We start from the raw sequence: 21045 nt of genomic DNA on the forward strand, positions 1-21045 counted from the left end.
TGTATTTATATTAAGGTTATGAAATCTTTGAAAATACATTGTTATATGTGCACAAAAAATGTATGAACAAAATATTCTGATTGGTAGCAGTTTTGCAATTTTGTTTTTTAACTTTAGACAAAGTTTCTGAAAACAAAAAGTTATGTTTTGTTTTGGCACTTTTGAATTAGTAGGGTGCAAAAAATAGGCTTTCATTCTGCTATCTTTCAAGTGACTCATTTGCATCTTACAGGAAGCAAAAAAATGGCAAGAAAGAAAAGAAGCCCTGGAGGCTGTAGAAGTACTAGTGAAGAACCCCAAATTGGAAGCGGGTGACTATGCAGATTTAGTAAAAGCATTAAAGAAGGTAAGTGGGAGGAGTTTCAGCATTGCTATCTTAACAGCCCAGGCCATTGAATTTCCCTTCATTAGTGATTCAGTAATTTTTTTTTTTTTAACGACAAGTACATTGCCATTTAAGGAACACTATTGATGATATTTGGATTATAGACATATATTTTTAAAAATTGTCCTAGGTTAATTTGGAGGATTTAGCTTCTAAAAAATTAGAAAAGAGGGTCTTCCTGATCTAAAAACAAAAATATAGTTCTATAATTCTGTGGAATATAATATTGTATAGATATTAAATATGCAGTATTTTTTATTAAATAGCAAATGATACCACAGTGTATTATAGCATCAGCATGCCAAGCAAAGTGAAGAAATATGTGATCAATTATAAAGTCAATAAATACTTAGAAAGAATCATTTTTAGAGAATAGTTCTTTGGTGTTGTGTAGGTCCACCCAAGTTGAATGTTGTTGCCAGTTTTTTTTAATGCAGTATTTTCTTTTTTAATAAAATCTTTTTTTTTTTTTTTTTTTTTTTTTTTTAGAGAGAGAGAGAGAGAGAGAGAATTTTTTAATATTTATTTTTTAGTTGTTGGCGGACACAACATCTTTGTTTGTATGTGGTGCTGAGGATCGAACCTGGGCCACACACATGCCAGGCGAGCACGCTACCACTTGAGCCACATCCCCAGCCCTTAATAAAATCTTAAAGTAGAGATCAAACACTGTGGATATAGAGAGGAATGGTTGCAAAGATTTTTGTAATTTAGAGTCCCATTACCTTCCTGAAGGTACCTGCAGCAGTTTCCATTGGTGGTTCTTGGGTATAAATATTAGAGAACTGCTGCCGTATGGTATCTTTCAGAGATAACATTCTTTTGGTTTTCCTATCTCAAAGCAAAGTCAGTAAACCTGTAGCTTCTCTATCATTATCAGGGTCTCCTCCTGCAAGTTACAGTGCTGCCAGTGATATGCCACTAGTAGAGAATTAGCAATTTGAAGTTGTGGTTTTGTGTGTGTGTTTTGGTAGAACTTGAAGATAGCAGAGTAAACATAATGAAGGGAGGCTCCTAAATTCACTATTTTTAAAATATTTTTAGTTGTTGATAGACCTTTATTTTATTTATCTAAACATGGTGCTGAGAATCGAACCCAGTGCCTCAAATTGCCAGGCAAATGCACTACTGCTGAGCCACAACCCCAACCCCTCTAAATTCACTATTGTCGAAGAGGAATAAAGACTTTATTCTTTTATAAGAAATAAAATTTGTCTTTCATGAGTGTAATAACATTCAGAGTTCTTTTGAGAGTACACTTTAACACCTTTCTATAGGGCTGTGACTATTTTGTTTTCCTTTTTATCCCCCTTTGTAGGTTGTTGGAAAGGACACCAATGTCATGTTAGTAGCTTTGGCAGCAAAATGTCTTACTGGCCTGGCTGTTGGGCTAAGAAAGAAATTTGGACAATATGCAGGACATGTAAGTAACACTTCTTTTCAGAAATAAATCCACAAAATTATCAAAAATGGCCAGCTAGACCGCTTTATGCTTTAAACCAACTTTTTGGCATAGATCTTTGTATATTGGGCAAAATAAGTTTCTCACTAAGTTTTATTATTCAACATAGCTCCTCACAAATATCAACAGATAGTAGTTACAACTATTAAATTCATAAGGCTTATGTGGAAAATCAGGCAGTTGGCCAAAAGTACTTATTTGAGTTGATTTATTTGCTTGTTATTAATATCTTGCTTTGTTCTTACAACTATATGCAATATAACTATGAATTTTTATAACAACCATGAGGAGGGGGTATAGCTCAGTAGAGGAGCCCTGAGTTCTCCAGCATACCTACTCCCACACAAAAAGAATTTTAATAACCAGGACCAGAATGAAATTAAGAGTAGGTAAGGTAATATCAAACATTAGATGAAGTTAATATATAAAATGTGTTGAGGTGTTTTAACTGTGGTAGTTGTTCATTAGCTCTAATTTTGGTCTAAATTAGTTAGAATGATTTAGCATCCTGAAAATTGAACTTTAGAGTTTAACCTCCTAGTCACTTGATCATTTAATTTCCTAGATTGACATAAGAGTCCCTTAATAGTCCCTAATCATGTGTCAGTTTTTATATTATGAAGTTATTATTTAGCTTCACTTGAGCTATGGTATTTAGAAGTTGGTTACTCATAATATTAAAAATAATTTCAGACAACTTAACAAAGAAGATACTACTAAATAAAAATAAACCAAGACTGATTTCTTACCAGGGAAATAAAAATAAAGATCAAATGCCAGGTGCCATAGCACATGCCTATATTCCCAGCTACTCAGGAGACTGAGGCTGGAGTGTTACTTGAGACCAGGAGTTTGAGACCAGCCTGGACAAAATAGACCCCTATCTCCAAAAATTAATGAATAAATAATTTTTTAAAAGAGGTCTCTAAAACCTTTTTAAATAATAATTTGGGCCAGGTGCAGTGGCACACACCTGTAATCCCAGAGGTTCAGGAGGCTTAGGCAGGGGATTGCAAGTTCAAAGCCAGCCTCAGCAAAAGCAAGGCGCTAAGCAACTCAGTGAGACCCTGTCTCTAAATAAAATACAAAATAGAGTTGAGGATGTGGCTGCCCTGAGTTTAATCCTTGGTAGCCAAATAAATAAATAAGTTGTATCAATAGTGTGTATTTTTATAGTAGCAAATATTTATATCTATAACTGTATATAGTATTTATATCTATGTGTAAGCTATCAATATATTAACTAACTTTTGGTCATTTTTGTGTTATTGATAAATAACTTTTCAAGGTAAAAACAATTTTTAAAACCCATTTTGATTTACTAAATAATGTTTGGCTAATTACCAGTCCCTTCGGTTTGAGTTCTGATTCTGGCTTTGTTTCACGTTGTTGTTCAGCTTAAAGACGTCTCCAGCACTCTATGATTGGAGTTTTGTTTTGTTTTTTTCTCAAAACTTTATGATGTAGGAACTGGGGTTATAGCTCATAAAAATAAAAAACTAAAGGTTTTTTTTTTAAACTATACAATATATACTGTATGATAACAAAACATATTAGTGTTTGACTTTTTTTTTTTCCCCCTGAGATACTAGGGATTGAATCCAGGGCTATTCTACTTCTACCCCTGGCTCTTAATATTTTTTATTTTGTCTTGAAACAGGATCTCACTGAGTTACCAAAACTGGCTTCAGACTTCCCAGCTACCTGCCTCAGCCTCCCAAGTTGCTGGGATTATAGGCATGAGCTTTGTTTGCTTTAGCTATTTATAGACTATCTTTTGTGAGATATTTATAAAAGTAAACTTCAATTTTGTAGCCATTATAATTTTTTTAAAGCTTTATAGCTTATATTAAAAAGTCAATTTTATTTCTCAAGGAAACCTTACTCCTGGTCTGTGGTCACTTTTGTGAAATCTTGAAAATAATTTTTGGGGATACCATTGACTTTGCTATCTTTTCTGAACCTTTAAAAAATCTTTGATAGTGCTGGGGTTGTAGCTCAGTGATAAGAGTTCTTGCCTCGAATGTGTGAGGCACTGAGTTCGATCCTTGGCACCACTTAAAAATAAATAAAGATATTGTGCCCAACTACAACTAAAAAAAAGTTTTTTTAAAAAAAATCTATGAAAGATGTGGGGATTTGGCTTAGTGGTAAAAAATTTGCATAGCAAATTAATACCCAGTATACCCCCCCCCCCCGCAAAAAAAAAAAAAATCTTTGGTTGCCAGGTGTAGTGTCACACGCCTGTAATTCCAGCTACTCTGGAGGCTGAGGCAGGAGGATCACAAGTTCAAAGCCATGCTTGGCAACTTGATGAGACCCTATCTCAAAATAAAAATTGCTTGGGATGTTACTCAGTGGTAGAGGACCCTTGGGTCCAATCCATAGTACTGAAAAGAAAAAATCTTTCGGGCTAAGGATGTTGCTTAGTGGTAGAATACATGCTTAGCATGCACAGGCCCTGAATTTGATCCCCAGAACCCTCTAAAAAATAAAAAAGATTTTTTATTTCCCTGCTAACCCAGTGCCTGGCACTCAGTGTATATATTAGCCATTAATGTTTAATGAATTAATAATACTTTAGACAATAAATCTAAACCTATAAAAATTTCAACTTTACTATCTACACTGAGACTTGAAGATATAATTCTGATAACAAATTATTAAAATTTTTGGTACTATTTCTTTTTTCTTTTGTGTTGTAAGGGACAGATGACACCCCAAATCAATAAGGTATATCAGCATCTTGAGTGGAGAGAAAGAATTATATACTGAACTATTCACCTGAATCCTCCTAGCTGGTATTTATACTTTTTGTAAAATGAGAGCTGTTACAGATAGAAATTATTATGATTGTATACAGGATATAGAGACAACAGGATGAAAGCTTTTAATTGTTCCAGTGGAAGATTATTATGCCCTTCAGAAAAGAAAATTAGAGGCTGCAGTTGTAGCTCGGTGGTAGAGAACTTGTCTAGCATGTGTGAGACACTAGATTCAATCCTCAGCATCACATAAAAGTAAATAAAATAAAGGTATTGTGTCCATCTACAACTAAAAAAATTTTAAAAAGGAAATTACTTTTTATTCAGTTTTAATTTTTTTTAATAAAGCCAACTTCATTGTTTTTAATAATTTTTTGAGAGGTAAATATTGTAAAAATCTGTGATTTTAAAATGTAAGGAGATTGTATAACTATCATCCCTGATTCCAGAACATTTTTAGTTCCCCCCCCCCAAAGAAACCCTGTTCCTGGTAGCAGTCATTACCCACTCTTCTCTCCCTCTAGGCCCTGGTTACTACTAATCTGCTCCCTGTCTCTATGGACTTGACATGTCATGTAAATGGAATAATATAATATGGGGGTCATTTGAGACTGTTGCTTTTACTTAACATAATTTTGAAAATTTTGGTTCAGTCATGCTATATTGTGCTTCATTCCTTTTTTTTAATTTTTTATTTATTTTTTTTTTTTGTAGTTGTAGATGGACAGAATGCCTTTATTTTACTTGTTTATTTTTATGTGGTGCTGAGGATTGAACCCGGTGCCTCACACATGCTAAGCAAGCACTCTGCTACTAAGCTACAAGCCCCGGCCCTCATTTCTTATTTTTTTTTTTTCTTTTAATTTATTTTTAGTTGTAGTTGGACACAATGCCTTTATTTTACTTATTTTATGTGGTGCTGAGGATCGAACTCAGTGCCTTGCTCACACTAGGTGAGTGCTCTACCGCTGAGCACAACCCCAGCCCCCTCATTCCTTTTTGTTGCCAGATATAATTACTGCTCTTCACTTTTGCAGGTTGTGCCAACCATTTTGGAGAAATTCAAAGAGAAGAAACCTCAAGTTGTACAAGCCTTACAGGAGGCAATTGATGCAATCTTCCTTACTGTAAGTTGATGGAGTGAATTTGTGGCTTTATCTAAATTTTATATTTTATATCAATTTTATATTAACTATTCTTCACAACTGAGAAAATCTCATTGATCAATCTTCTTTCTAAAGACCACACTACAGGGCTGGGGATGTGGCTCAAGTGGTAGCGTGCTCGCCTGGCATGCGTGCGGCCCGGGTTCAATCCTCAGCACCACATACAAACAAAGATGTTGTATACGCCAAAAACTGAAAAATAAATATTGAAATTCTCTCTCTCTCTCTCTCTCTCTCTCTCTCCCCTTCTCTCTCTCAAAAAATAAAAAAGACCACACTACAGAACATCAGTGAGGATGTTTTAGCAGTAATGGATAATAAAAATCCAACCATTAAGCAACAGACATCTCTTTTTATTGCAAGAAGTTTCCGTCACTGCACTGCCTCTACCCTGCCAAAGAGCTTGTTAAAGCCTTTTTGTGCTGCTCTACTTAAGGTATGGACTATCTTTATAATTTGGGATATTTTATACTTAGGCAAGTTTTTTTCTTCTTACTAATTATATACAGTAACTACTTGACTTTCATACTGTAGATTAATGATCTTTTGAGGAGTAGATCCTATGCATTTTTTGAGACTGAATCCAAATTCTAGTAACTGCTGTGTTCCTATTCTTGAAGGAAAGCACAAGTTAGTTTTCTTATTCTACTACTTGTTACACACTTTGTTTCTTACTTGGTCACATACTGATGTACACTGGATCTTTCCAAGCTTAGGCATCAAATCTGAAGTATTTGAGGATCATTTGGGAGTGAGGAATTTTAGACAGATGGTAAGGGGAAAAAAGGAAGCACTGGCTTGCTGAGTAGATAACCAGAGTTTGTGTTAACCCAAAAAGAATTTGTGAAAAAGTGACTCTTAATTGGCAAAGGAAAGATGTAATTTTTATCCAAGAACTACCAACCTGAATTAAAATATCTGAAGTAATATTTCCTAAAGTACTTTGTATTCATGAATATTTTTGCTTAATTTCCGAGTGTAGCACATCAATGATTCTGCTCCTGAAGTCAGAGATGCTGCATTTGAAGCATTGGGTACAGCTTTGAAGGTGGTTGGTGAGAAAGCAGTAAACCCATTCTTAGCCGATGTAGACAAACTCAAACTTGATAAGGTAGGTTAGTAATGAATTATAATGAAATTAAACAATAGTCTTGTCTCTTGGTGTTGTGATTTTGTCTCTTGGAAATTAGAAAGTATTAGTATAGTTTTGATCCAGATTTCTCCATTTTTTAAAAATTACAATTCCCATTAAGATGTATTACATTGCATACTCCCATGCACAATTGAAACAATTTGGGGGAATGTTTTTTGGTGTTTTTTGTTTGCAATTTAATCTTTTCTGTTCATTAAGAAAAAATTGCCAATAATCAATTTGTGAAATTTATTTCATTCTCTACTCGTAGTTCAGATGTAGAGTTTGAAAGCATAACTACTGAGGATTTAAATTTTATCCTAGGCTACAATGGTGATATTTGAACTATCTTTCAAATTATAACCAAACAAAAGCTGAGTGCCCAATCTGTAGAAAAGATGAAAACAACATTGTGAGATAAATTCGTTTCTAATATTCTAGAAAATTACCTTTCTAAATGTGAATGTCTTCCATCAAAATTATGGCCATCATAAGTTTATTATAATTCTGATTTGTAAAGAAGTAAAACATATAATACATCTACTATTAAGAAAATCTTGATGATTTATCTTTAAAAAGGAAACTTTTCTCTGAATTCTTATATATATGGTCGTGGTTTGGAAATGACTTATAAGTAATAATGTGGTCATTGTGTTTCAAAGTTGGGCTAAATGATGTTTATCTCACTTTCTTTCTCTAGATCAAAGAATGTTCAGAAAAAGTAGAATTGGTTCATGGTAAGAAAGCTGGACTAGTAGCTGATAAGAAGGAATTTAAACCTGTGCCTGGAAGGACTACTACTTCAGGGGCTGCAGGAGATAAAGACACAAAGGACATTTCAGCACCCAAACCAGGACTCTTAAAAAAGGCACCTACTGCTAAGGTTAATAGATGGTTTAAAAATGAGGATTTAGTAAGGTAGAGTTTGAGTCTGAGGTTCATGATTATTCTTCCAGTCTGACTTCATTTGAGAAATGAGTTCGTTGGCCACATTGAAAATAAAGCAGAGCATGTTTAATGAAGACATATATTCCAGAAATATATTTGGCTTACAGAGATAAAAATTACAGGAGTGCATTTTTTTTTTCCAAAAAAAAAAAATTATGGTAAAATATACATAACAATATTTACTATCCTAACTTTTTTGGGGGGACAGTGCTAGGGATTGAACCCAGGGTTTCTTACGTGCTAGGCAAGTACTCTACCACTAAACTACATCCTTAGCTTTTTTATTTCATTTTGAGATAGGATCTCCCTTAGTTGCTGAGGCTGGCCTCAAACTTGCAATCCTGCCTCAGCTTCCCAAGTCTCTGGGATTACAGGCATGTATCACTAGGCCAATCATTTTTAAGTATACTTAGTCATTTTTAAGTATACTGTTCAGTAGTATTAAATATTCATAATTAGTGCAACCATCATTACCATCCATCTCCATAACTCCATTTATATAACTGAATTCTATACCTATTAAACAATAATCTTTCAAACCCCCTTTCATCACCCACTGGTAATCACCATTCTTCTTTCCCTTGTTTGTTTGTTTTTGTGATGCTAGGGATTGAACCCAGGTCCTTGAACATGCTAGGCAAGTGCTCTACCACCAAGCCACATCCCCAGCCCTTTTTTTCTGTTTCTGTTATTTTGGCTATTTTAGATACCCTTTATTATGTAGACTCATCAATATTTGTTTTTCTTTCTTTCCTTGTGGTGCTAAGGATCAGACCCATGGCCTCACCCATGCTAGACATGCCAATCTACCACTGAGCTGCACTCCCAGCCTCAGTATTGATCTTTTTGTGACTTATTTAATTTTGCTTAATTAATGTCCTTAAGGTTTATCCATAACGTATCATATGTCAGTATTTTGTTCCTTTTTAAAGCTGAATATCATTCTGTTGTATGGATATGCTACATTTTACTTGTCCATTTATCCTGAAATTTTGATCAGCATTTCCCTAATGATTTGTGATGTTGAACATCTTTTCATGTGATTATTAGCCATCTTTCTCTCTCTCTCTCTCTCTCTCTCTCTCTCTCTCTCTCTCTCTCTCTCTCTCTCTCTCTCGTTGCTTTATCAGTGAGCCCCAGTCATTTTTGTTTTGTTTTGTTTTAGTTTTTTTGAAAAAATTTGGGCTGGGGTTGTGATTCAGGGGTAGAGCGCTCGCCTAGCATGTGTGAGGCCCTGGGTTCGGTCCTCAGCACCACATAAAAATAAATAAATAGGGGTATTGTATCCAACTACAATTAAAAAATGAATATTTTAAAAAAAAATTGAGACAGGGCTAGGGCTATAGCTCAGTTGGTAGGGTGCCTGCCTAACATGAGTGAGGCAATGGGTTTGATCCTCAGCATCACTTTATAAAAATAAAATAAAGTTACTGTGTCCATCTACTCTAAATAATATATTAAAAAATTGAGGCAGTCAGCCTCTCAAGGGTCTGGGATTACAGGTATGTGCCATGGCTGAGGATTTCAATTTTTTGATGAAAACTGGACAACTGTATGTAGTGGAACTTTGGGGGCCAGGGAGGTGGGGGGAGAATATTCAAATATTTTTAGATTTTTGTTATAATATAGAGTGTTAACCTTTCGTCTTTACTCCCTAAGAAGCATTCAATAAATTCCTACATTTTCTTTCATGAAAAAAAAAATTGAGGCAGGATCTCACTAAGTTGCTGAGGCTAGCCTCAAATTTATACTTCTCCTATCTCAGCCTCCCACATTGCTGGGATTACGTCACATGCTCCACCATGCCCAGCTTGGAGAAATATATATTCAGGACCTTTGCCCATTTTGATTTGAGTTGTTATTTTATATATGTTTTTAGATGCTGATGGGCCTTTATTTTGGTGATTTATTTATATGTGGTGCTGAGATTTGAACCCGTGCCTCACATGTGTTAGGCAAGTGCTCTACCACTGAGCCACAACCGCAGCTCTTTATGTTGTTTTTGATTGTTTAGTTTTAGGAATTCTCCCATATATGATTTCCAAGTATTTTCTCCCATTATTGGGTTGTCTTATTTGGTGGTTGGTTATTCTGTTGATTTTTCTTGGGTACTAGGGATTTAACACGGGGGCAGTTTACTACTGAGCTATGTTCCCAACCCTTTTTCTTTTTCAAAAAAAAAATTTTTCTTAATTGTTAATACACTTTTATCTTATTTATTTATTTATATGTGGTTCTGAGAATCATAAACTCAACACCACGTATTAATAGTTAAGCACGATACCACAGAGCTGCAACTCCTGCCCGTTCCCAACCCTTTTTATATTTTTTTTGAGTTACAGTCTTACTAAGTTGCTTTGCAAGTCACTGAGTTGCTAAGGCTGGCTTTGAATTTGAAATCCTCCTGCCTCAGTCTCCCAATTTGCTGGGATTGTAGGCACGTGCCACTGTGCCTGCCTTTCATAAAACAATTTAACCACATAGAAATGGATGGGTATGGGACTGCGGATATAGCTCAGTTGAAAGAGTGCTTGCCTTGCTTGCACAAAGACCTGGGTTCAATGCCTAGCACAACAAAAAGAAAAGAAAAAGAAAAAAGAAATGAATGGATACTTTGACATGATTGAATGTATATTTTTAAAATTTTTTTAGTTGTAATTGGACACAATATCTTTATTTTATTTATTTATTTTTATGTGATGCCGAGGATTGAACCCAGCACCTCACATGTGTTAGGCATGCGCTCTACTGCTGAGCCACAACCCAGTCCCTGAATATGTTTTTTTAAAAATGTGTGTATATATACATGTATATACACATACACACACACAGAGAGAGATGTACAAATAGCAGTAGACATACCAAAGCAAAGACAGCATTGTGCTTAATAATGATGAAATTTTGGAGATAATCCTATTGAAGTGAGAAGAAATGCTTGTTAGTACCTTTATTATTTTATAGTGGCTTCATATTAACTAAGAGGTATTAAGAGGAAGTGAGAGGCAAAACTGTCATTTTTATAGCACATATAATCATATTCTTAAAACTCGAAGCAAGTCACCTAGAAAGAATTCTAAAACAAGAAGATTCTATAAGCAATTTATCTTCAACATAAGTGGAACAGTAAGATTTCTCATGAAAACCCATCTGTTCTTTTGCAGATTATATAGATCTATTATGAGAAATAAGTATGTTCTCCTAATATTAAAGTACCTTGGGATTAAGTATTGAGTAAATATTATAACTTAGAGACTGTCCTGTACTGGTATAAAAAGGAATGTAAAGGCATTTAAAGACATCAGGATGTCATTCTCAAATTAATCTGTAAATCTAATACAATTCCACTTCATTATTTTTGTCTCATTTATTTCACTACTCATTTTGAATTAGAGGTTCTTAACATGCAGTGTGCAGATTATCTTTCTATCCCCATGAGTGGTCTTCAGAAGGGAGTCTTTATGCCCATGAAACTGAGCATGATAATTTTCATTTTAATCAAATTTTCTGTGAGCATGAAAAAAGTTTATTTTGGGTAATTTTCATTTTAATCAAATTTTCAGAGGGTTTTATGATCCAAAAAGTTCAGCAGCTACTTTCTAAACCTTAAATGATTTAATTTTTTAAAAAATTGCATTTAGGCTGGGGGACCACCTAAGAAGGGGAAACCAGCTGCACCAGGAGGTGCAGGGAACACTGGAACCAAGAACAAGAAAGGACTGGAGACCAAAGAAATTGTGGAGCCAGAACTCTCGGTCAGTATGATGCACTGTGCCTCCAAGCTGGGAATGTTGAGACATATTGAAGATTCTCAGATAGTATAGCATATCCATTGGAGTGTTCTTTAAGTTTTATCTGGGGTATTTTTGCATTTTTGCCATCTGTTTCCTTAAGCAGTTTCTAATTTTGACATATTTTTGTGTCTTACAGATGGAAGTTTGTGAAGAAAAAGCTTCAGTTGTCCTTCCCCCTACCTGTATACAGCTACTAGACAGCAGTAACTGGAAGGAAAGGCTAGCCTGTATGGAAGAGTTCCAAAAGGTAGATACATAGGGATAAGTATACTGTGAAAGAAAATTAAGATAATGGGGAAATAATGAAATCCATAATGAAGAATGTATCTTAATTACTGTATTTTACAAGCAACAAACATGTTTCATAGTATTAAGTAATGAGATGGGGTTTTTTATTTTGTTATTTGTAGCTGTTTATCTTTCAATGTCTTCATTCAATGACTTCTATAAGCAAACAGATCTCGCCACTTAAGCCATTCCTCATCCATTTCTGTATTTACCCACTGTGTCATCATTTCTTAGTGGTATAGACATCATCTGTTGGTAGAAAAAAACTATCAAAAACTTGTGTTGAAAAACTTCATCATGGCTTATTTTGGCATGTACTGTGATTCTCATGAGAGCAAGCTGTGGAAAAACTGAAAGCACAGTGGGACTTGAGGCAAGAACCTTACAGTTTGGTATCTGCCACTTGTGTGATTTAGACCTAAATTTGTATGTCTTTGAAATTTAATGCTTAACTACTTCTATCCTACTACTTCATTATATTTTTAGGAAAATTAAGTAAGATAAAATACATATGAGCAATTTCTGCCACAAACTAAGCAAATATGAAAACTATTACTGTTACTTTCCTTGGAGCAAATAATTTGAGAATTCCTAAAATGTAAAATCGAATAGTTTCAATGATATAAATATAAAGGACATGTACCATGTATCCATTATTTCTCATTAAAAAACATTAGAATAGAAGTTAAGTAAGCTCCCTCTTTTACCCTCCTCGATTCTATTCCCCTTCTTCCTTCAAAGGTAACCAAGTACTAGACTTTGGTATTTGACCTTCTTAGTAACTAGTATTTAACCCTTAACTCTCACTGTCTTATTTATTTCAAGGCTGTTGAACTAATGGATCGTACTGAAATGCCATGCCAGGCATTAGTGAGGATGCTGGCCAAGAAACCTGGATGGAAAGAAACTAATTTTCAGGTATTTTTAAGTTGTAAATTTAATGTTTTTTATTGAAGTAATTTCTATTACATCATCCTGTGGAGTTTATCTATAAAACTATTCCCCTTAGCCTCCCTATGTTTCTTCACCTCAGCCAGGACAGTCATCAGCACAAAGGCTAAATATATTCTGATAGATTTTCATCCTGCCATCTTTCCCTCATACTGCCACATTTTTTTTTTTTAGAGAGAGAGAATTTTTTTTAATATTTATTTTTCAGTTTTCAATGGACACAACTTCTTTTTTTTTATTTTATGTGGTGCTGAGGATCGAACCCAGAGCCCCTATGCATGCCAGGCGAGTGCGCTACTGCTTGAGCCACATCCCCAGCCCCCATACTGCCACTTTTAAAACTCTTCTTCATGCAGCCATCAAGATAAGTGAAAGGAGGACACCTGATTTGAGCCAAACCCTCCTGGTTAAATCCATAAGGGATAATTTTATTTATTTATTTTTTAATATTTTAAATATATTTTTAAAATATTTTAAATATACGTATACTTTAAGTATTTTTTTAGTATACATGGGCACAATATCTTTATTTTGTTGTTTATTTTTATGTAGTGCTGGGGATCGAACCCAGTGCCTCACATGTGCGAGGCAAGCGTTCTGTCACTGAGCCACAATCCCAGCCCTTTATGTGTATGTGTATATATATATATTTTTTTCAGTATATATTTTTTAGTTGTAGTTGGACACAAAGGTATTGTATCTTTATTTGTTTGTTTATTTTTTTGTGGGGCTGAGGATCAAACCCAGGGCCTCACATATGCCAAGCGAGCGCTATATGGCTGAGCCACATCCACAGCCCCTATGTATATATTTTTAATAACAACTTTATTGAAACTATAAAATTCACTGTTTTGATTGATTGATTTTGGTACTGGGGATTGAACCCATAGGTGCTACTACTGAGCTGCATCCCTCCAAGCCATCCTAATTTTTTATTTTTAAGATAGGGTCTCATTGGGCTGGGGATGTGGCTCAAGCGGTAGCACGCTCGCCTGGCATGCGTGCGGCCCAGGTTCGATTCTCAGCACCACATACCAACAAAGATGTTGTGTCCGCCGATAACTAAAAAAAATAAATAAATATTAAAAATTCTCTTTCTCTCTCTCCCTCTCTCACTCTCTCTTTTTTTTAAAAAAAAAAAAAAAAGATAGGGTCTCATTAAATTGCTCAGGACCTCACCTAAATTGCTGTGGCTGGTCTCAAACTTGTAATCCTCCTGCCTCAGCCTCCCAAATTGCTGAGATTTTAGGTGTGAGCCACCACACCTGGATAAAACTCATTGTTTTAAGGTATACAGTAGGGTTGTTTTTGGTTTTATGGGGCTTTTTTTTTTTTTTTTTTTTTTTTTTTAAGAACTAGGGATTGAACCCAGCAGTGCTTTTCCACTGAGCTACATCCCCAGCACTTTTTTTTTTATGCTTTTTTTTTAATTTATTTTTTTAATGTTGGTTGTTCAAAACATTACATAGTTCTTGATATATCATATTTCACATTTTGATTCCCCAGCACTTTTTAAAATTTTTTAATTTTTTAAAAATTTTATTTTGAGACAGGGTCCCACCAAGTTGCTTAGGGCCTCACTAAGATGCTAAGGCTAGCTTCAAACTTGTGCTCTCTGCTTTGCCTCCTGAGTCACTGGAATTATAGGCATGCAGCACCATACCCAGATCAATGCAGTTGTTTTTAGTATATTCACAAACTTCTGCAGCTCTACTTTTAGAATGTTTTCATCGCTCCAAAAGAAACCTCATACTCAGTGGCAGTCATTGTCTAATCCTCCTCAGTCTCAGTCTCTATAATTAATCCGTTTTTGATCTTTATGGATTTACCTCTCCCGGACATTTTATATAAAGTAATAATACAATATATGACCTTTTGTCTGGTTTATATTTAGCATAATGTTTTCAAATTTCATCCATATTATAACATGTGTTAGTTCCTGTTTTTTTTAATTGTCACATAACATTCCATTGTATAGATATACCATAATTTACTTTTCCAATCATTTGCACATTCATATTCAAGTTTTTATGTTTTTAATTCTTTTGAGTATACACCTAGGAGTAGAATTTCAGGGATCATATGATAACTCTATTCAACATTTTTTTTGCAGGGGGCAGGTACCAGGGATTGAACTCAGGGGCACTCGACCACTGAGCCACATCCCTAGCCTTTTTTGATTTTATTTAGAGACTGGGTCTCACTGAGTTGTTAGCACCTTGCTTTTGCTGAGGCTGGCTTTGAACTTGTGATCCTCCTGGCTCTATTAATTTTCTGAGGAATTGAAAAAACAGTTTTCCAAAGTGATTGTATCATTTTTACATTTGCTCCAGCAATGTGTGAGAGTTCTGTTTTCTCTACATTCCCACCAATAATGGTTTTCTTCCTTCCTTCCTTCTTTTCTTCCTTTCTTCCTCCCTTCCTTTCTTTTTCTTTCTTTTTCTTTCTTTTCATCCTAGAGAGTATGAAGTATGATCTTGCTGTAATTTTGATTTGCAGCCTCCAAAGTCTCTGCTCGGTTGGCTTAGTGGTCATCTAGTGATTAGACAGATTTCCTTAAAGGCCTTGAACCAATTATGTCTTCTACCTTTTGCCAGGGGGGTGTGTGTGTATGTATGTTGGGATATGCCTTGAGTGCTCCAGAACTTCTTCTCAGCCTTCTCTTCTTGCTTAGCAGGGCCTGAAAATCATCCAGAAGTAAGATATTAGGGCCCTTTCATTTTTTTTCTGTGCCCACACACAGCCTTGAATATGTGTAGCATCATCTAGATTCTTGAGAATGTATAGAAGCTTTCAAAGTCCTCTGTAGACATCTTATTCCCTAAATCTTATTTTTAAGATGTTGACCAAGGTCCCTTGCCTCAACTGGTATTGCAGCTGCAGGCAGCCCGAACAGTAAATATTGAACAGTTGTTACTAATTGTTTTCAACAAACTCCCTGGGAATAGCCCTTTTTCCCACTGAATTAGATGTCGGGTCAAATAACAGGTCCTTAAAATGGGGCTTTTCTAGGATACTGCCAAATTAGTCAAATAATGATAGTCATTATTACTTTTTGAGGAGCTTCAAACCTGGTCTTGCCTCCTGTAGTAGCTACACAGTTACCATATTTATAAGACTATGGTTTTGAATACTATGGACTGGGAGAGGAGGATGTGATGAAAGCTCACTTTTCTTCCTGAGATCTTGGTACCTTTTCTTTAAATGTTCTTTTTAGTGTTTCAAACCTTTAGCTAATTTTCAAATTTCTGAAAGAAATTTTTGCGACTTATTTTTTTTTTTACTGTAAGACATAATATTACCTCTTTTCAGCGATTCTTATTCTACCTGTCCAGAATTCACACCTTGATATTTATCCTTTTCAGGTGATGCAGATGAAGCTTCACATAGTTGCTTTGATTGCCCAAAAGGGAAATTTTTCCAAAACGTCAGCTCAGATTGTTTTAGATGGACTTGTAGACAAAATTGGAGATGTAAAATGTGGAAACAATGCAAAGGAAGCTATGACAGCAATAGCTGAGGCTTGTATGTTACCATGGACTGCTGAACAGGTTAGTAGTAACACAAAGCTCTTTCCCAAAGTCAATTTTTTTTTTTTTTTTTTTTTGCACCAGAGAGATTAAACCCAGGGGTGCACAACCACACTTCACCCACATCCTCAGCAATTTTTTTAAAAATATTTTTTAGTTTTAGGCGGGACAATATCTTTATTTTTACATTTATGTGGTGGTGAGGATTGAACCCAGTGCCTCATGCGTGCTAGGCAAGCACTCTACCATTGAGCCACAACCCCAACCCCTCCCTAGCCCTTTTAAATTTTTATTTTGAAACATGGTCTCTCTAAGTTGCTTAGGGCCTCACTGAATTGCTAAGGCTGGCTTTGAACTTGTGATCCTCCTGCCTCAGCCTCTGAAGCCACTGGGATTATAGGCATTCACCATGATGCCTGGCCTCCCCAAGTTAATTTTAAAGTAAGACCATTTTTTTTTTAAGTTGTTGATAGACCTTTATTTTATTTATTTACATGTGGTGCTGAGAATCAAATCCAGTGCCTTACACATGCCAGGCAAGTGCACTATTGCTGAGCCACAGCCACAGCCCCTAGTAAAACCATTTTTAATATTACATTATTTTTACCTTTAATATATTGCTGCTTGATAACGAAAGCTTACCTAAGTCAAGGATAGTCTATAAAGAATGACTGTACTTTTTTTGGGGGGGATACTGGGTTTTTGAACCCAGAGGTGCTTTACTAAAAGTCACATCCCTAGCCCTTTAGTTTTTATTTTCAAACAAGGTCTCATTAAGTTCCTTAGGGCCCCCTGGTTCAGTTGCTGTGCTTCTGACTTAGAATCCTACTACCTTAGCCTCCCAAGTCATTAGGATTATAGGCATATACCACAGTGCCGAGCAAGGACATTAAAATCCTTTTAAGACATTAAAATCCATAATGATCACTAATAAAAAGTTTTAAGCAGTCCGCATGCTTTAAATACTACTGTAACTTACCTCATTTTCTTGTGGGGGTTAAATCTTTTGTTCCTACGTTTTTCTTGTAGTTGTTTAGCATCAAAAAAGCTATATTTAACCCACAGCCATCTTTAAGTTATGTTGTATGCTTATATGAAATATGAGAGAACATAGATCTGATGTTGTTTTCCCCTGCTCCAGGTTATGTCAATGGCTTTCTCACAGAAGAATCCCAAGAATCAGTCAGAAACTCTGAATTGGCTATCTAATGCAATAAAAGAGTTTGGTTTTTCTGGGTAAGTCAGAAAGAAGTAAAGTAGGTAAAAATTAAATGTTTTGCCATCTCTAATTGGTGATTACAGTAAGAGCTATATTGTCTATATAAAAGAATATTGCCTTTTTTTGGGGGGGTGAGGGGGACCAGGGATTAAACCCATTCTTTTTATTTTTTTTTTTTAATTTTGAAACAGGGGTAGTGGCTGGCTAAGTTGCTTAGGGCCTTGCTAAGTTACTGCAGCTGGCCTTGAACTCCTGCCTCAGCCTCCCGAGTTCCTGGTATTACAGAAGTGTACTATCACTCCCAGCAAGAAAACCACTTCTATCCTTAAAAGTCTGAATTGGCTTGTGTTCTGTATTTTTATATCCATTAACACAGTCCTCTGAGTTATTTTTCCTCAAGTGTTAATAACTATTCCACAGAAAAGCCATTTCCAAAGATTTCTACTCAAATGACTTTGGAAGTTGCTACATATAATCACATTTGTTTAGAGACCTACGTTTGGTATATTAAATACTCTCAAAAATCCCACAATGGAAAAGATTTTTAAACTTGGGGGGGGGGTTTTGTTTTGTTTTTGTTGTTGTTGTTGTTGTTGTTTTGAGAGAGAGAGAATTTTTTTTTTTAATATTTTTTAGTTTTCGGCGGACACAACATCTTTGTTTGTATGTGGTGCTGAGGATCGAACCTGGGCCACATGCATGCCAGGCGAGCGCGCTACCACTTGAGCCACATCCCAGCCCCTTAAACTTTGTTTAATCTACTATTTCCCAAACTTACTTGTACATAGAATTCAGTTGTTTATTTTATTTAACAAAATCTTATGTAGCTTCCTTTATCCAAGGTTCTTTTTAAAACACCTTTTAAATAATAATTAATTTGATTTCAACCTTATAAAAATCACCTACAGTATTGTGTTATGCTCAGTTATAAATGAGGATACTGAAGACCAAATGCTTAAGTTATCTGCCCTCATCATAGCTAGGAAAGTGGCAAAGCCAAAGTTTGAATCTAGGCATTCTGGTTTCAAGAGAATGCTATACTTGATATACTGTGTTGCCTTTCTTTGTGCCTTGTTAGTTTTTATAACAGACCTCTTAGTATCTTACAAAACAGTGTTTTGATTCTACTTATGGAAGAAACTCTACTACTCGAGAATTTACCATTCAGTTCAATTATCATTTAAGCAAAGAACTGTTCAATGTCAGTATCTCTGGAGTTCTCACAAAATCCAGGTTATTGTTATAATTCCTTTTTAAAAACCTTTCTCTTGGGCTGGGGATGTGGCTCAAGCAGTAGCGCGCTTGCCTGGCATGCGTGGGCCCAGGTTCTATCCTCAGCACCACATACAAACAAAGATGTTGTGTCCGCCAAAAACTAAAATAAATATTAAAAATTCTCTCTAAAAAAAAAGAAACTTTCTTTTTTTTTTTTTTTTTGGTTTCAGCAGTGGAGATAGAACCCAGGGTTGCTTTACCATGGAGCTACATCCCTAGCCCTTTCAATTTATATTTTGAGATATGGTCTAAGTTGCTGAGGTCCTCACTAAATTGCTGAGGCTGGCCTTGAACATGCGATCCTCTTGCGTCTGCCTTCTGAGTCCCTGGGATTATAGGTGTAGGATAAGAGGTTAGATGTTTTCAACTTGGTATAATCTGAAAGAAGAACTGGCATTACAGCCTTCTGTAGTTCTGTTCTGATTGGAAAGTTTTTTTTTTCCCTCTGGCAGTGTAAAAGTCCTGTTTGCTGGACACAGTGGTGCACACCTGTGTTCCCAGTCCTTGTGGAGTCTGAGGCAAAAGGATTGTAAGTTCCAGGCCAAACAGGGCAATTTAGCAAGACCCTGTTTCAAAATTAAAAGGGCTGGGTTATGGCTTAGTAATAGAGTATCCTGGGTTGAACGGCAGTACTACAATTCAAAGGTTGGCAGAGCTGGGAGAGAGAATTAATTCATAGAGTATTGAATAATCCTGTCAAGAAATTATGGTTTAGACATAGATTGTAGAGGTGTAAATGTAATAACTCAGCATATATTTGGAAAATAGAACTGAACAGGATATTAGACATAGTGAGACACATCAGGAATGGACTCAAGAGTAACCTGAGTAATTAGAAGAATAATGTGGCTCTTTACTGAGTTAGAGAACTCTGAGATTGGGGGGTAGACAATCAGGAGTTTAATTTTCATGTACTGGATGTCAGATGTCTGAGACATAGAAATGGTAATGTCATAAAGTAGATGGGTAACTGAATCTGGAGTACATGAATGAATTCAAAATTGTATTTAAGAGTCTTAATTAAGCATAATGTGCTTAATCAACGTATAGATGGTATTTAAAACTTACTTTAAAGTGAGAGTAGATGTAGATGAAAACTTCACCCAAGGGATCCAATCCCAGAGTCTGTCTATAAAACTCTATTGCTCTATTGAGTCTTCTGAAGGTTTCATTTATTTGTTTTCAATTTCTTTTTTTTTTTAATATTTATTTTTTAGTTTTCGGTGGACACAACATCTTTATTTATTTTTTTTATTTTTTTTTTTTAAGAGAGAGTGAGAGAGAAATTTTTTAATATTTATTTTTTAGTTCTCGGCGGACACAACAGCTTTGTATGTGGTGCTGAGTATCAAACCCTGGCTGCACGCATGCCAGGCGAGCACGCTACCGCTTGAGCCACATCCCCAGCCCGCCCTTTATTTTACTTTTATGTGGTGCTGAGGATCAAACCCAGCATCCCGCGCACGCCAGGCAAGCACACTACCACTTGAGCTACATCCCCAGCCCTTGTTTTCAATTTCTAAATGTTATTTCTTCTTATAGGTTGAATGTCAAGGCATTCATTAGCAATGTGAAGACTGCTCTAGCTGCAACAAACCCAGTGAGTATATTCTGACACACGTAAGGGCATTACAGCCTTCTGTGGTTCTGTTCTGTTCTGATTGGAAAGTTGGTTTTTTTTATTTTCTCTGGCAGGCTGTGAGGACTTCTGCCATTACCCTGCTTGGCGTGATGTACCTGTATGTTGGTCCCTCTTTGCGAATGTTCTTTGAGGATGAGAAACCTGCACTGTTATCCCAGATAGATGCAGAATTTGAGAAGGTAAAGATTCCACAAATGTTACAGTCCATTGGTGAACTTGAGAATCTCATTCATTAAGGCTAAACTTTTAAACCTTTGGAATGAAGAATATATATGTATTTGCTTTTATGTGCACAAAGTATCCTTGAAAATGTGCATAAGTAATTGATTTTGTGAAGAGAACCGGGTAACTCTGGTATAAGATGAGATATTTTTCTCTTTATATTCTTCTGTACTTTTGAAATTTCAAACTTAGTGAGCATACTACCTATTCAAAAAGTACACAAAATAATAACTTTTTTAAAAAAATGTAAACTAAAGCAAGGCACCATG

At 35.6% G+C, this 21045-nt stretch overlaps 1 protein-coding gene across 6 annotated transcripts in view; it reads left to right on the forward strand.

Moving 5' to 3' along the window:
- Nucleotides 1–21045, forward strand: part of Ckap5 (cytoskeleton associated protein 5) — a 103064-nt gene that overhangs the window by 46239 nt on the left and 35780 nt on the right. For all 6 annotated transcript variants that reach the window (XM_077798116.1, XM_077798120.1, XM_077798119.1 and 3 more), the window contains 13 exons: nt 233–346; nt 1704–1808; nt 5650–5739; nt 6050–6214; nt 6761–6889; nt 7611–7793; nt 11497–11610; nt 11786–11896; nt 12763–12855; nt 16254–16439; nt 17560–17654; nt 20455–20512; nt 20608–20733. In XM_077798116.1, coding sequence (XP_077654242.1) covers nt 233–346; nt 1704–1808; nt 5650–5739; nt 6050–6214; nt 6761–6889; nt 7611–7793; nt 11497–11610; nt 11786–11896; nt 12763–12855; nt 16254–16439; nt 17560–17654; nt 20455–20512; nt 20608–20733 — 1569 coding nt within the window. The remainder of the gene's footprint in view (nt 1–232; nt 347–1703; nt 1809–5649; nt 5740–6049; nt 6215–6760; nt 6890–7610; nt 7794–11496; nt 11611–11785; nt 11897–12762; nt 12856–16253; nt 16440–17559; nt 17655–20454; nt 20513–20607; nt 20734–21045) is intronic.

This window comes from Urocitellus parryii, chromosome 4 (genome assembly GCF_045843805.1).
Source record: "Urocitellus parryii isolate mUroPar1 chromosome 4, mUroPar1.hap1, whole genome shotgun sequence".
Lineage (NCBI taxonomy): Eukaryota > Metazoa > Chordata > Mammalia > Rodentia > Sciuridae > Urocitellus > Urocitellus parryii.